This window comes from Orcinus orca, chromosome 5 (genome assembly GCF_937001465.1).
Source record: "Orcinus orca chromosome 5, mOrcOrc1.1, whole genome shotgun sequence".
Classification (NCBI taxonomy): domain Eukaryota; kingdom Metazoa; phylum Chordata; class Mammalia; order Artiodactyla; family Delphinidae; genus Orcinus; species Orcinus orca.
Window position 1 is genome coordinate 53,949,815 of NC_064563.1, and position 17,296 is coordinate 53,967,110.

A 17,296-nucleotide genomic window follows, 5' to 3' on the forward strand; every position below is an offset into this window, starting at 1 on the left:
GTGTTCCTGCAGGTATTGATTAATTCAATTCAATATACATTTATCGAACACCTGCTACATGAAAGGCCCTTGGTTTGGCACTGGGTAGTGGATATAAAAGCTGAAGAAGACACGGTTCCTGAAACTACAGAGATTAGCATCTGGAAGAGCATAAAAAACAACGCAGATACTCAAATGCATGGCAGATGTAAGTGAGAATGTGGGATAGGGAGAGGAGGTCATTCCAAGAAGAGACAACATTGGAAAAGTGCAGGGCATTCAGAAAGAATAATGAGAAGGTCAGTTCGGCTGGAGCATATGCTGTGACAGTCATGGGGCCTAGGAATGAAAAGAGTTGTAGGGCACTAGGGATACAGCACGACCACAGACACACTTCTACAACACGACTCAGACCAAAGACTGAACCAACGGACAGGACGGCTGAGAGGACGGCAGGCAAGAGGCGGCGTGGGCACAACAATAGCCTGGCTGGTGAACGGGGCCAGAACCATGGCTCTCTAGTGAGACTGGGAAAGAGGGGACATGTGGCTTTCAATGTCCAGACTGCATTTTATGAGATTGTGCAAAACTCAGGGACTGCAATAGCAATAGGTGGTCCTGATGATGAAGACCACGCCTCATATGTACTGATCCGAAGCATGTGCTGGCACCTGAGGGAAGAGACTGATACTGAAGGCTGCCTCTTCAGCTTGCTTGCGCTGATGCAAATCAGCTTACGTGCCTTTCATTCCCTCCCTCCTATTCTATAAAGCTTTTATGTTTTCCCTGATTATAAAAATAGTGCATGCTTAACATAAAATTGGGGCTATACATAAAATAAAATCCTTTTGATTTGTATAATCCACAGGTAACCACTATTATAATTCCCCCTCACTCATTATTTTTCTATGCATGAGGCACTGGGAAATAGTGCAGTTGGTTAGTTATGGAATACAATCTTAGTTATGTGCACTTTTATAGGTTAAACCTCATACTATTAATAGGAAGCCAACACTGTACATAGAAGAAGCTGTTGTTTTGCACACCAGGATCTCCAGCTGCTTGTCGGAATGGCTGTGCTCTATTTCTAAAAAGCTCTTTTGTATAGACTTCATGATAGTGAACTGTGTTGCAATATATTTATATAATTAATATAATATAGTAATTTTTTGCTTTAAAAAATACAGCACAAAATGTGACGGTTTACCTTAACAGTAGACAATAAAGATGATAAGAATGTATGTAAGAAGCAGTCTAACTCCGAAATGTCTTATTCCTAAAGAAACAATGGATTTTTTAATAGTATGAAGTTTCTCATGCTGTAGCAGAACAGACTGTATATGTTGGGTTGGCCCAAAAGTTCGTTTGGGTCTTTCCGTAAGCTCTTATGGAAAAACCCGAACGAACTTTTGGGCCAACCCAATATTTTATATTCACAAAAGTGCATATATTTGGCAAATTGGAATAAACACACACATACACATGCACACATCTGTATCCTGTTTCTTCTCTGAGTATGTTTCATATACAATTACATATTTTAAATGTTCTTTAATGGACAGTCATGTTAATCTGTTTAAAATTTAGCAATTCGTCGAGAGCCACGTCAAGTTTTGCCTCCACTATAAGTATTCAACGAGAGCCCATTTATGACTTCTTGGGATTACAGTAATAGATCCTCTGAATGCCTTTACCAGTATCTAGCCTGTTCACTTTCCAAATCACTTTGATGAAATGATTTCTCTCAAACGTGGCACCAATCATGTCACTCCCCAGCTCAGGAGACCTTCGACGGTTCCCCACTGGCTACATGATCCCGGTCTGGTTTCACTAGTCCAGACTTTCCCCCCGTCATACCATCTATATTCCCACCAAACATAACCTCCTGTGCCTTTACTTCAACTCCCCCCACCTGGGATTCTAACATCACTCCGTGTTCCTTTCTACCTTGATGACAGTTATCTGTGTACACGTCTTTCCTCTGGATTAGGCTATAAACACTTTGAAGCCAGGATTTCCAATTTCAGTGCAGTGCAGTTAAGTGTAAATCAAAGTCACTGAAGACCAACTATTCCAGACACCAGGCAAGGTGTTAAGAGTAGAGAGTAAATAAGGCTCAATCCTCACCCTCAAGGATCTCACAGCCCAGAGAGGGAGACAACATGTAATAAATAACCTGATTCAAGGTACTCCATGAAATGGCAGGAATGCACAGGAGACACCATGCAGCACAGAGGAAGGGATGGGCTCTGCCTGTACGGGCTGGGCCATGATAGGTGATTTCTAAAGGAACAAGAGAGTGCCAGACAGCAGAGAAAGTGCAGCACAGCATGGTATATTTAGGCCATTTTAGAAAGGTGGGGGAAGAGATGGACTTGCCTTTAGAGATACGAGGGTAAATACCACTAAGAGTCTTACAAAATATGACAGGAGGCTTAAAAACCAAATGCGATTTAACATCTCTTCCAAGGCTATTGGTTATTCTTCCAACTATTGATATTACTCTGAACTTCTCCATGTATAATTTTGTCTCTCTCCAACTAGAATGTAAACTTTTGGAAGGCAGAATTCATGTCCGCACTTCTTGAATGTCTCAAAGCCCTCAGTATGGGGTCTAGCACACAGGAGAAGTCTTACCAATCTTTTAAATTCACAATCCACCCTCATAGCTGTATGCTCAGTGCTTGAAGGGAATTCAAAACATCTGTTAGAAGAATGAACCAATGCTGAGTTAAGACAAAAACTGAAAGGACCAGCATATTTTGTGGCAATGTTCTGGATTAGTGATTTTGCCTCTAGAACAACTTTATTTGCTGTTAAAAAAGCAATTTAATGCAATTTGTTTCCAAATGTCATATTTTAGCATATTTATGGTTGTCAATAACTGGGTAATCAGCAGTAAAATAACAAGTATGGATTTTCAGCTATGATAATTGGCCTTGTCTCTCAGAATTGCTTATATGTAACGATCATTAATCAATGGATGACATTTCCTGCAGACTGGGAGGCCCTGTCTCGCCAACCTCTGCTGGACAGGACTGTAATCTGTGGCCTGAAATGACATCTTCTCTATAGGGAGTAAATGTGGTGTGATGACCAACAGTGGTAGCTGAGTCAAAGAAATGGAAATGAAGGAGGAGTGAAGATGGAAAAGTTAGCATTGCTCTTTATCAACGTTATGGCAAACCAGGGCTGGGCACCTTGTGTTTATTTGGGAGAGGAAATGAGAGATGTATGTGAGTGTGACTGTATGAATATGTTTGTTTGAATTGGGGAAGTAATAGGGGAAGAGGAGAGGTTCTTTTCTAGGATCCAGTCTGATGAGAAAAAGGGAAAAGAAAAGAGAAGTAAAGGCTGTAAATACTAAGGGAAAGCTAGGTAGCTATAAATATCTAAAAAAGAAGACTGTACGTGGTGCAGTCACAGGCTGCAGCAAAGAGGATCACATAAAAGAGACAATGGAGAAGATGAAGTAGAAAATCAGGGGTGTATTTAAGTCCAACACTCAGAAGCTTCTCTGCAGGTTTGTTCGACTCCTGATTGTTTTGCTGGGATGCTAACCCATGCTGCCTCCTGCATTCCACCTTAGTGGTGGTGGTGACAGTGAAATATACGTCTCATGTTGTCAGTTTTAACCCCTAAATGCCATTGCCTATAATTTTGCTCTTTAGTTCTAGGGTGTGGCTGTCAGTATCACTTGCCCAGAGATGACAGGAACCAAGAAAGCATCACCCAAGGGATGGTGAATGCCACAACAGCTCAGACAAAGCATATGCAGTCCTAGAAATGCTACATATCCTAAGTAACTGTGTCTAGGGAGAGGGGTGAAGATAGAACTATGCTCTAATAAAAACGTGAATCCCCAAAGTCAACTTTGCCCGAGACTCATAAATGATCTTATATTTAATTCATATTTCCCGTCCTTTTGTCTTGGAGACCTAACCTCTCCTGACCTACAATGATGAAGCAGGTCTCGGGAGGGACCTCTCTGGTGGTCCAGGGGTTAAGACTTTGCCTTCCAATGCAGGGGGTGTGGCTTCGATCCCTGGTCAGTTAAGATCCCACAGGCCTCAGGGCCAAAAAACCAAAACATAGAAAAACAGAAACAGGGCTTCCCTGGTGGCGCAGTGGTTGGGAGTCCGTCTGCCAATGCAGGGGATGCAGGTTTGTGCCCCGGTCTGGGAAGATCCCACATGCCGTGGAGCGGCTGGGCCCGTGAGCCATGGCCGCTGAGCCTGCGCGTCCGGAGCCTGTGCTCCGCAACTGGAGAGGCCACAACAGTGAGAGGCCCGCGTACCGCAAAAAAAAAACCCCAAAAAACCACACCAGAAACAATATTGTAAAATGCAGGTCTCTTACATCAGTCTGGGTATGTCGCTGACAGCCACCGTCCCGTCCTGGGTCTCGCTCTCTCCATCTTCCTCCTCTTCATCACTGCTTTCCGACTCCTCACTCGAGGAGGAGTAATCCGTCACTTTCTTCAGTGGGCGGTTTGTTTCTTCAATCCGGAGTTCTCTTAATTCTTTGGCTAATGCCGTCAGATCCTACAAGAGAAAAGCGTGTCCAGCGTATATGAATTATAGAACGACCAAAGCGACGTCTCTCAGCAAGTCTCCGACTCAAGCAACAAGAAATAAACAAGAAAAAAAAGCTCTCTATAGAACTGTTACAAACATAGTTACTGCATGAAACCAAGAAAACGATGTTTGTAGCGCGGAGAAACTAGAAAAGAAAGATGAAATAAATTTAAACTTTGTTCACAACCAATTGCTAGACTGAGACTGTTCGGTTCTGAATCTGCATGTGTATATATGTGTATGTGCACTGTGTGTGTACACATATATACAAACACTGGGTTCACATCTTATTTTGGGAAGGTGAAGTTGGTCACCCACCCTCATAGTTAATTATCCATAGGATTAGAAATTACTCCCCAGTATTTTGAGACTCCTGCCCAAGCCATAGTCATGGACTTTCTCCTCTTATGATGGCTACTGTACCAAAATCTAGCATCAGTCACAGAACAGAGCAATTCCCAAGGTTCCAGCTGCTACAATGACTCATTTGGTGTGTCATCATTCCCTGGACAGCCGAGGCACCACATCAAATAATGGCCCACCCCAAAGCCCAGTGCCACTGAAATTTAGAGCCACAGAGCTGAGTTAATCAAGAGGAACAACAACAAAATAAAACAAACAAAACCAAAAAAGAGTTCTCTTCCAGGACGATAGGTGTTTCGTTTTCTTTTGTTTTATATTGCGTCACCTGGCAGAAACCCTGGCGGAGAATACTGAAATGAATGTGCAAACACCAAAAGGAAGAGGTAAATTTTCAGTTTTCCATGAGTATGATGAAACCTTTAGCCTTATGGATGTGATGAGGTGGTATTTAATCACCAGGCACATGGCAGGCGGTGTGCTGAAGATCTGACTACCTTTTATTGTACATGCTTTCGGAGCAATGCAGAGGGAAGCAGTTCTGCTAAAGCATGGCCGCTCTCATTTGCATGGGTTAAACTGCCCTTGGCACACAGCATGCAAGTGAAGAAAAGCAATTTGACATCAGTCTTACCATTTCTCCCTATATTAGTGACCCATGTGGGAATCAGAGCATTCAGTGAGAGACAGGGGATTAGGGAGAAAGAAACTCATTTGAAGATACTAAATCCCACAGTTTTCTTATGGCCATATTCTCTCTTTATTTCAATCCAGAAATGTATTTGCCCAATTCACCTGATGTAAGGTTAGAGCAATATAGGTGATCTAAATGACATCTGATAATCTATCCTGATAGGTTAGAAGAAAAGTTGTGATAAATGTGTGTAATTAAATTATAAATACAATTTTATTTTGAGAAGACAACAGATCATCCTGTTTCTTTACTGGTGCCTATATGTGAGGCATTAAGGTATTGGTTAAGACTAAGGACAGAAAATGCTGCAGGTTTTTTATTTGGTCTAGAAATTTAGAAAGTTCAAGGTGTTACGTGAAGGATTCATTTCTTTCTAATTTCATAAAAATCAAAGGGACAGCAATGACAACTTTTACATTTGTTCTGTAGTCATTTGAATTGAAGCCCTTGGAAAAGGGAAGCTTTTGAAAATTCAAATTGTGCATTTTCCACCCAAACATGCTCGCTGGGCTTTTACACACATGCACACACACGTGGCCTCAATCTCAGTGGATATAGTTATCCCATCCATGAAAGTGAAAATAAAATTGTATTAAAAAGACTCAAACTGTTTAAATATAATGTACACCATGAATGAAGAGGAAAATTACCACACAGAATTTTAGGCAAATTTATTTCCGGTTTCTTTGGTGATGGGCCAAAATAAGAAGAGCTAATGCTCAGATTTCAGCTTTTTACTTCTTATTTCCTCTTGACAATTGCCAATGTTTATCTTTATCAAATTGACGAGAAAGTGAAGGGTATGCTACACTTGAGCACATTGGGAAAATACAGTTTAGATATTTGTTAAAACAATTAATGAAAAAGGACATTATAATCCTCCAAACCAATAAAATAAAAATTAGATAAATTTATTTTGTATTTTTCCTTCTCTATGTTAGGACCGTGTATGTCTCATCAAATAATACAACTAGCATCTAAAATGTTACTTGTCATTAAAAAAATTTTTATTATAATTTAAAGAGAGAATATGGTTAAGAGAGTTTATTTCTAATGTCAGTATTTCTGAGTAAAATATAATAATAACTATGATTTATTTAAATTAATAATACATTTTCCCCATGGGTTGGTTTCCCTTATCACTGACATTTCAAAGCAAGACAAAGAAGATTTAAAAAAATCAAAACTATTTAGAAATATTTAGCTGGTCCAAAGTCCATTGATTTAAAGTAACTCTCACTTGTTAAAATCACCTAAATTTCTCCAAACACTGTATTTAGGAACACTTTTAAAGCTCTGACCTGCTTTATAATTTCACTTTTAATTAGAGGTTTGTTTTTTTTTTTTTTGGTTTCTGTGTTATTAAAAAGCTATCTTTCCTGAAACTTTAGAAATAATTGCAAATTCCTTTTAAGTTTAATTGGTAACAGCTTGGCAGGTGAGACATATATGAAAATCCCAAGGTACCAATAATGAGTAACTCAAAACTAATACCCCAGCCAAAGAAAATTAATCTTCCATTGCCCATAGTCTGTGTGTTTAGCTGAAGTTTTGTTCCTTATCCATCCACCCTGGAAAAACTTAGAATAGCAAAGTTATAGGAAAGAGACATGATCTAAAACTGACACCATTGTGTTCAGATCCATTTTCATATGTTTTATTTTCTGACAATACCAATCTTCTCCATATAATGAGTTTTTGTGGTAATTTATTGCTTGACTGTCTCAAGCCTCGAGCTAAAAAGTATTAAAAAGAGGAAAAAGTGCTATTTACAATAAAAATATTTGAGAATGTATAACTGAAAAAGAAATATGGCAAAATGTTAAGCTTTTTGACTAGAGAGTAAAGATAGTTAAGGGGCTCTCACCCAAAGGTTTCTTTCATGTAACACTTTTTAGAATCAACTTGATAAAATTTTTCTTTCAAAAAGGCTTATTTAATCTGACAATTATGCATACTCTGCTTTAAAAGGTGCTCTTTTGGGTATCTTTTTAAAAACAATAGAGTTTATGCAAATTTTAGTTCAATTTTTTAAACTATTAAAATAATAGTTAAAGATTTTAAAGTTGTTTTTTTCTTTACATATTAAAATAATTCATTTCCTTTTTAGGAAATCTAAAGATATGACTTGGGGAAGTCACTTGACTTCGAATCTTCAACTGAGGGAAAAAAGGTTTGTTCCAGTTCTGTCCAGTCTATGGATGTGCTCTGGAATTTGTCAGATTTCTACATACAATACAAAAGTGGTGGTAAAGCCAGTGTTTGCTTATGTATCTAATCTTCATGACATCTATTTAATTGTGCTAAAGTAAAAAGAATATTTATTTTGGAGGGTTGTATTAAATAATCACAGACTACGCTGTACAATCTCATGCCCCATAGAAAAGAATGCCAAATGCATGGACACTCCCCCAGACTGACTTTTATGGAGCTCAAATAATTAAATTAGCAATAACAAGCAATATGTTTTTGGCATTTTAAGACTGCTCATTTCAAACTCGGGTTATCTAAATGGCATATCAGTCACGTGGATGGAAGCCATCTTAAAACCTAGGAATGGAGATGGGAGAGAGATTTAACTCAAGGTTTTTTGACTGTGGCACTACTGCCATTTGGGGTGGATAAGTCTCTATTGTAGGTTGTTTTCCTGTGCACTGTAGGTTGTTTAGCAGCAGCTCTCCGCTCTATACACAAGACGCCAGCAGCACCGCTTCCCACCTCCAAGTTGTGACAACCAAACTGACTCCAGACTTTCCCAAATGTCTCCTAAGGGAAGGGGAGTTGCGGGGGGGATACTCATCCCAGGTTGAGGACCACTGGGTTAAGTAGAACCAAGCAATCCTGTGTTTTGGATCAGTGATACTCAAGGGGGTAGGGTTAGAAGAATCATGTGGAGGGCTTTTTCCAGTCATCCATGGCTCTACAGATTTTGGTGTACAGCTTACACCCCCTCAATTATTTGTACCTCTGTTGCCTACCTCTCATCTCTGTCCAGTGTGCTAGAGTATATCCTGAAATAAATAAAGCAATTTTTAAAAGCCTAAAATATCCTGGGTTAACCAGATGAAATCCCTGAGAGCCCTTTCCCTCATGACAGCCACCACCAAGCTAATTTCTGGACTCATAAGAGGAAACCTTGAGCTGTGCACACACACGACCATTTTATTGGCAGCCTGAGCACCAGAACTGTTTGGGAGAAAACTGATAAAATTTGTGATAATCCCTGAAGGCTGTAGCACAGAGCAATTAAAAACATTTCCCTTTTTTCTTTCTATAATGCCATCCACACATTGTAGACGTGTAGAATCTTTTTTTTTATATAAGCAATAATTCTTTAACTATGATAATGACTTTCTAAATCACTCTGAATGGTGAGGCGGTCATAATTCTGAAAAAGTGATGCTTTTTGGTAAAGATCAGACACATAGAAACGTGCTTCTTCCACCAGAATAGCTCCGCGCCTCAGGCCCTGGCTTTACATAGCACTTCACACTTCAGAAAATGCTCCTGCACTCATGATCTTGAGTGAACCTAAACAACCTTGTGAGCGAGGAAAGGCAGGTGTTTTTATCCCCATTTTACAGATGAAACTGGCCCCTCCAGTTATTTATTGGGGGAGTCAGAATTTGAATGCAGCTTGTTCCCTCCCAAAGCCTGTGCTTTTTCTACATCATTTCACAAAAACCGTGCTCTGCCTTAAAGCCATAATGCTAGCCTTCAGATTCCATGCAGTTAGGACTGTTTGCAGAAGGCCTCTCTCTTCCAAAACAACTCCACTATGCTGTATTCATGCAGGTCTGACAAACAGCAGTGAGGCAGTCATCCTTCTTAGCAAGCTACTTAAGATTGGCAAAGCCATATATTTTTCTAATGGAAAAATGTCACCACAGATAAGGAAATCAAGTTACTTAACTCGCCAGGATTCATTAACTAAAGTTGACGTTGCTGCTGACGCTGTAGTTAATGTCCCACAAATTAATCTAACAATACCCGGTAACTCCTTGTTCACAAATCACACACTATAAATGGGGACGACCCTAGAATGATGTCTCTTTTCTTTGTTAGTAAAACTGCCATCCCCTAGCAAGGCTGGCGAGTGCAGGTTAAAAGCTCAGGCTTTGCTACTGGAAGATACTAGGATGAGAAACTGTGCCAATAACAAAGCACCGATGCTTATCTTTAGCTAGACTGGAATGCTGGAAAAGTGACATTTTGCCTAGAAGGAAGGTCTCTGGAGCTATACACAGTGTCTGAGGGGCTCAGGCTGGCTTCTGTGAAAGGGCTCTCCTCTCAGCAGGTCACTCCAAAGGAATGAACTTTCATCTGTGATCCAATTGGCCACCTTTCTGAATATCAGCCTCAGGAAGTCAGTTTATATTTACATCTTGTGAAAGCATGACCAAGCAAATAGGTAATACTAACCTCATCTATAGCTTTCTTATAGCTCTGAGATAAGAGGAAACCAATCCAGAAGAATCCACATGAGGGGGAAAAGCCGGAAGAAAGGCAGCAGGTTAGACACAAAATGGAAATTGTTAGTACACAACTGATAAATGCAAAAAGGGCAAGAAGAACCTCAACCCAGAATGGTGTGAATGCCCTTCATTGTTACCCTCACTGTACTTCCTTACTTTAAAATGTAAAAAAATAAAGTAAACGAAAACATCTTCACATCCATTTCACAGAAAAGATTCTTGGAAAATTTAAATAAAATAAGTATATAATAACTCATTCCAAATTAATTTTCAAATTTCCACCTCCATCCTCTTATTTCTTTCTTTAAGGCTATTTGGGGTCTGATGTGTTCCAGCAATGAAGCTAGATTTCAGGTTGTCAGCCCCCTATCAGACCATGCTTATCAAGTTTTGGTCTAGAAAATACAGTCCTAGAGCAGCAGAAATGCAGCAGAAAAATTGTAATATTAATTCATGTGGAAAATAATATAGGAAAAGGCTAAAGTAAAAAGAATATACAAGAAAAATCCATAGGAAGTGCCCAAATATTCTTAATTGTTACTTTCAACATCTTTTCGCTAAAGCTGCTGAGTAGAAATTATGGAAGAATGTGAGTTATTTCTCTTCCTGTTTTATTCTGTAACATAGTGCTAATGATCAGCAAAATAACCAAAAGTAGATAAGCAACCCAAGATCTGTTCATTTCTTTCCTAATCAGGTATGACTTCCTTCCAGATGCTCCTAGCATCCGTTCTTATTAATCTCAACATTTTTTGTTTCATAGTCATGAGTGCATCCCCAACCACTTTATCCTGCGGGTTCTCTGGGAAATTAAAAGAGTTCAAAACTGTTTGAGAGAAAAGCACTCACAGCCGGTCGACTAGGTCGGGTAATTTCCCTGGATTCTTCAGGTTTCACCTTGGAAGGCTCATGGGGGAGCACAGGTGATCCTTCCGACTTACTGTTGGCTAGAGGAAAAAAACAGAGGGCCAAGAAAGATAATGACCGTCAGAAGGTGCTGGCTCAAGTTCTGGAGTTCTGTGGTGAGTCAGCCTTGGAAATGACTCAGCGGACACCTCATTCACTTAGGCAAATCCTCAAGCACATCCGTGAAAAATCAGTAAATGTTCAGGCAAACAAAATCAGCCATACGCATTTAGTCTTATAACCTGGAGGTCACTGGTAATTATAGGAAAAACTAGCCAGCACCGCCATTTACTGAGCACTAATTCTGTGTCAGGCTTAGTGCTAAACGCTTTCTATGTCAATTGTCTCATTGAATCCTTGCTCCAACCCAATGACGTGGCACTGTTTTCCTGTACGACAGTTGAACACAGAGAGATGACACAACTAGCCTAAGGTTACACTGAAGTTGTGTGCAGAGCTGGGATTCTGTATGATTTCTCAAAGTCCTATTCTCAATTAGTATACTAAACCAGCCTCCCGAGTTAGCATCCTATGTTTGATTTCTTCCTTTACCACTTACCCATCAGGATAAGTTTTTCTGATGAACTGTTGTAGAAAAAAGTAGAAACCTGTTTTATTCGGAGGAATGATTTTTAAATGGGGGGAGGAAAGGGGAGTTGTCTAGGGTGAGGGCAGGAAGGAGAGTGTTGGTGATAGAGCGGAAGGGCCCTAGAATAGAGGTTATAGAGCAAGGGCTGGGGGAGGGCTGCCTGACAGCTACAAGTGAAGAGCATCCCTCCGATTTACGAGCTTATAGGTAGAGAAGAAGCAATCTAAGGTGGGAGAGATTCTTTTGTTTGGTTTCAAAGTGGTCTTTCCTGGGTAGGGATACACCAGGGATATGAGTGCTTTTAACCCAGGAAAACTAAAGGCCAAAGGAAAGAAGATAAGAATTAAACCTGAACCAGATCAGAGAATTAAAATGGTATACCTAAGTTTGGTTTTCTTTAGCATTTGCTCTAACTAAGCAAATTAAGTTGCTTATGAATAGAAAAAAGGTAAGGGAATGGCAGTTTTCCAAAGTAAGTAACTTTATATCTGGATCAAGGCAACAAAAGTATACATAGCTCTGGGTGGTGCCACTGATGTCAGAAGACTGCACATAGGGGCAGCCACAGGCCAGTTCCTATCTCAATTCATAGACACAAGCATTGCACGTCTGACATCGACCTTTCCAAAATGTACATACATTTGAGTTTACTCAAAGAAATATTAGGAGGTAAAGTATAATTGTGTCTAATGAAGAGGCTAAGGGAGAATAAAGAACTGGTGATTTTCATTAGGCAGAGTAATTCATAAGTGTTTTCCAAATTGCACTTCAAAAAAATCCCGGTCTTTATTACTTGGAGGCCAAATTATCTTCTGAAGAAGATTATGCAGAAAGAGTACATTTTGATTAGCTATAAACAATAGGTTATCATGTATAATTAGCTGGACACATTAATGTTTTTCACAAGCTTTCTCATTAATGAAAACTAAGCAATGAAGAATGACTTGAATTAAATGGTCAGAGAGGCTAATTTTTACCTAATAGGAAAAACCAGAAGAGTCAAGTGTACTTCTTAAGTCATAGATTTTATATCTTCTCTCAAGTGTATATTTATTCTACATTAGCCTTTATTAACTTTCCCTTTGAAAAATACCTTGTATTCTGAACACAGTTGACACAAGGGGAAGAGGATACTTGGGGGTCCATGAAACTCTAACCAATCAATCAAATGGAAATGGAAATGCAGGTGACTGATGACTACGTTTTCAAGTAAGACCAATATTCTGTGATCTCCCTGGAGAACACTGGTATCTGCAATTAGAAAGCATTTAGTCCACACTGATGTCACACATATAACTGGGGATGGTGGTCCACTCCCCTAAGGAGACTGAGGCTGAGAGCAGTTAAGCGGCTCTTCAGCATCACACAGTGGTGGCCATGCCAGGACCAGAAGTCCTGGAAGTCAGGAAGTAATCTGGTTCCCTGTGCATGGCTCTCCTCCTCAGGGAATGCTGTCCTGGAAAGGTAGGGGAAAGCGTTACCTCGAACCCTGGTCCGTTCACTGGATCCTGCTTGTGACCCAGGTTGAGAGCCTCCTTGGGAGCTGGGCTGGGAGCTAGGGGTGCTGGAGCTGGAGGAACTGCCACTGCTGGTCCTCTGCAAGGGGCTCTCCACGATGGGCTCAGTTCTCCGGAGGTCAGGGTTGCTGCATGTACAGCAGAGCACAGAGATTACACTCTCAAGACCTTGCCACTGGTAGACACAAGCATAGTCCAGTCCCATCCCCAGTACAAAGGGGTAAAGAGAGTACTTATATGACCTTGCATTACAGGGGTCAATGGTAATGACAGTCATGCTATCCTCTGTGGAGCTCCTGGCCAGATTCTGCATCTGGACGGGAAGAACTCTTGACCCAACTCCTGGGTCATCACACCAAACGTATTAGCTCTGAAATGGTGAATCTTTAAAGGAGGCTTTCTTTTAAACCCCTTTTCCTATTCTCATTGTAAAACACTTGAAAATATTACAAGATAAAAATAAGGAAGCAATGCATGCAACCTCTGAATCAAGAGATATTTAACTATATTTTACTGGATGGAATATTATCTTCTAGTCTTTTTACTTTTGTATGTATGGAAGCACACTGTATATTCAATTTTGTGTCTTGTTTTGTTTCCCCTTTAGACTGCATTGAGAGCAGCTTCTTATGCTTCTAACAACAATAATAGCTGCATAGTATTCCATAATATAGATAAATTAGTTCAACCATTCTTCTATTGTTAGGTGCTTCCAATACACTGCTATTATACATAACAGTGAAATAACCATCTAGATGCATACAAATATTCACAATCACATCTCTCCTAGAACTGGAATTCTTGGGTGGAATGGCATGGACTTAGGTATGTATGTGCACATATATATGTATGTGAATGTATAAACATACTGCCAGTTTGCACTGAAGTGTATGAGAGGATCCATCTCACTGAATTCTTACCAGGCTTTATTATGAACAGCTAACTAATTTGTAAAAAATTGTTTCTTGTTGCTTTAGTGGTTTTTAAAAATTAAGTGAAGTAAGTCAGAAAGAGAAAAACAAATACCATATGCTAATACATATATATGGAATAAAAAAAAATGTTCTGAAGAACCTAGGGGCAGGACAGGAATAAAGACGCAGATGTAAAGAACGGACTTAAGGGCACGGGGAGGGGGAAGGGTAAGCTGGGACGAAGTGAGAGAGTGGCATGGACATATATACACTCCCAAATGTAAAATAGATAGCTAGTGGGAAGCAGCTGCATAGCACAGGGAGATCAACTCGATCCTTTGTGACAACCTAGAGGGGTGGGATAGGGAGGTTGGGAGGGAGATACGAGAGGGAGGAGATATGGGGATATATGTATATGTATAGCTGATTCACTTTGTTATACAGCAGAAACTAACACAACATTGTAAAGCAATTATACTCCAATAAAGATGTTATTAAAAAAATGTAATTCTATGCTTTCCTTTTGCTCTGCCCATTTCAGGAGTATTAAGCGGGTAACAGGTACTCTGCACTGTGTTGGGTGTCAGATGCTTCATGTATAAATGTGAAAATAATATGGTCCCTTCCCTTGAGACACTTGCAGTTTGGTCTGTTAAAATCTGGCCACAAAATGGCATCATTAAAGCAGCAACTAAAGCAAATAATTTTTTTCTGAAAACACAAGAGTCTTGCTTTGCAGTAACGTATTTGGCGAAAATATTTGGTCGAGATGCAAAAATTCTTAAATATTGGGTTATTGGAAGACATGGCTGGTGGTCTTGGAAAACAAGTGAAAATAAAATATGTCCTTATAATTTATTAATTTTGATCATACAAATGTAGAATTTATGACAATATTCACCTCTTACCATAAATTTTTTATGGTAAAGGGGTTGCTAAGTCAACCTAACAGTAAAACTGACTGCAGAAGTGAGTGTTGGTAAACTTAAGGAAAACTTTAAAAATTCTTGATATTTTTATGGCACTCCTTTGAGTAGTAATTATTTTTGTGAAAACTGTTAGCATTTAATTGATTGAAATAGATTTGGATCCATAATGGAAATACCCTCCCTCCTGTTTGGAGAATACCTAAAATGATAAATGTGTGATACTTCTGCAATATGCCACCTTTCAAATTTTTCATTTTTTTTTTCCAAAAGAAACAATCCTATCTCCTTTCATTCCCAAATAATGAATTCTTCCCCACTGCCCTCTTTCATTAAACAGTAGTGGTCAAGAATTATTTATGTATAATTAATAAATTCTAAAAATATTTTTTCTAAAAATTATATTACGGGTCAAGGGTGATGGGCATACTAAGGTTTCTTGGTGGTTGCTCTCATTTTGTGGAGATGTAATGTAGTGTTCTTTGTATGAAAAAAAAATCTACGAAGAGAATACAGTTCAGTGAGTTCTGAGTATTTTCCCTGGCAGCTGTGGTGTGGTAGCAGGATCCAGCCCTTTGCTCGAATACAGCACTCCTTTGATCATTTAACCAAAACCTTTCTATTAAATACCTGCTTTGTGAGACCAGTGGACCAGTTTGAGGGATGGAGGAGAGTACAGGTCACAGGGCAGACAGTCAAGGTACAACATAATCCTAGAGGTGAGACGTGTGCGGTGGAGACAACAGCCAGCAAGGCAAAACTCCATGTGCTGTGCGAGCATCTGCAAATGGTGTTGGAGTTTACGAAACAAGGCATGCAGCCTAGAGTGGTCAACAGTGGTGTCAGGAAGGAGACAGGACTTGATTAGGCTTCAGAGGGGTGGGGGAAGAGTGAGAGCAGACATCGACTGGGGTTTTCCTGGGGCTTGTTGATGTAAAGAGGACGCCACCCTGACTGGGGACCAAGTCTGCGTTAGGAAACCCCGGAAGAGTGGGTCATCAGAAGAAATGGGCGGCTTATGCAGCAATGGCCTTAACGTCTGGCAGAGAACATGGGCCAGCTTATGAATGACTGGTCAGGACAGAGGCAGGCTGACCAGATAGGAGGCTGCTGCCACGTTAGATGATAAGGCCCAGGCCAGGGCTGTCCTGGCATAAAAGAGTGGCCTGGGTATCAGCAGAACCAGTGGGATGAGCCTGCGTCTCTGACTGGGGCTCAAGGGCCTCTTTCAGTGTGAAGTTAATTGGATCCCATGGGCATTAAATCCCTGACCTGGGCCTTGTTAGTACAAGTCCCCCTCCAACTGGAGCTAACCAGTGTGGGTGCTGATCTTAATAGGGTGCTATTTTTGCTGCTGGAGTCTGAAAGAAGTGTTTAGTGTCTAGGTAACCACACATAGAAAGAGGGAAACCTTTAAAATGCTTTTCTACCTTATTTGCTTTTTTGGTAAAATATGAGTGTTTTGAGAAAATGTCACACTGTTCATATTTTTCTCTTCCTTATTATGTTGTAATTTAGTCTGGCCTAGGGGCCAAGGGGGCTGAGATAAATGCTCTTAGCGGGGATCAATTTCAGAAGAATTCCATGAAATAACAGATTTCCCTTGTCCATATACTAACTGAGCCTACTGAGATCCAAATGTGTAAAAACTTGAAAACATTCATATAGATTTCTTTAAATGCTAACTGTTAGCTCAGACATTTGCCATCCTGCAGAGAATGCTGTTTGGTCTATAAAACACACAGTAAAGTGAAAATTATTCCATTTACTTGAGTCATAGAAAAAAGTCAAAACAGAAAATTAGGATTACAAAGTGATTTCTTGGCCCAAATACTAGGGCCAAGTCTATAATTAACTGGCTGCCCACCAAAATTCATTTTACTTTGTTCTTTGATGACATAGCAAATGAGAACAAACAAGCCATAAGAAGACAGGTTTGGGATGGGTTGGAGAATTATTTTTTGAAATTAAGCATTTAGTCATTGGGTTTTGACTGGGTGTTATTGGATTAGTTTAAATCTTTTCATACTCTGAATGTACTTGTTTAATCAAATTTTAATGTGCTTTAAAAGAACACATGAATCAAAGTTAAATGTTAAAGTGCATGGAAGGTTTTAAAACAGAAATTTAAAAAATGAACAAATCAAATCATGATTTAAACTCAACTGTTCACCTTGACATTTAAGGCAGTATAAGGCATTTGGGAGTCTATACAGTATTGCAAAGGACAAAATATTTAAAAGCAACCCTTTTTTTTTTTATGGCTTTATGGATGGGCAGTTGTCTGACAAATGGTACAAAAAGAACTATGAGGACTTTATTAGAACCAATAGAAAGTAAGACAGTCTCTGTGTTCAGT

General features: G+C 39.7%; 1 protein-coding gene across 7 annotated transcripts in view; it reads right to left on the reverse strand.

The window, feature by feature from the left end:
* Nucleotides 1–17,296, reverse strand: part of TNIK (TRAF2 and NCK interacting kinase) — a 414,289-nt gene that overhangs the window by 36,843 nt on the left and 360,150 nt on the right. For 4 of the 7 annotated variants that reach the window (XM_049709762.1, XM_049709759.1, XM_004270550.3 and 1 more), the window contains 4 exons: nt 13,062–13,225; nt 10,935–11,032; nt 10,033–10,056; nt 4,339–4,523 (listed from right to left, as the gene is read on the reverse strand). In XM_049709762.1, coding sequence (XP_049565719.1) covers nt 4,339–4,523; nt 10,033–10,056; nt 10,935–11,032; nt 13,062–13,225 — 471 coding nt within the window. The remainder of the gene's footprint in view (nt 1–4,338; nt 4,524–10,032; nt 10,057–10,934; nt 11,033–13,061; nt 13,226–17,296) is intronic. The other 3 variants (XM_049709760.1, XM_004270551.3, XM_004270549.3) reach the window with 1 other exon arrangement.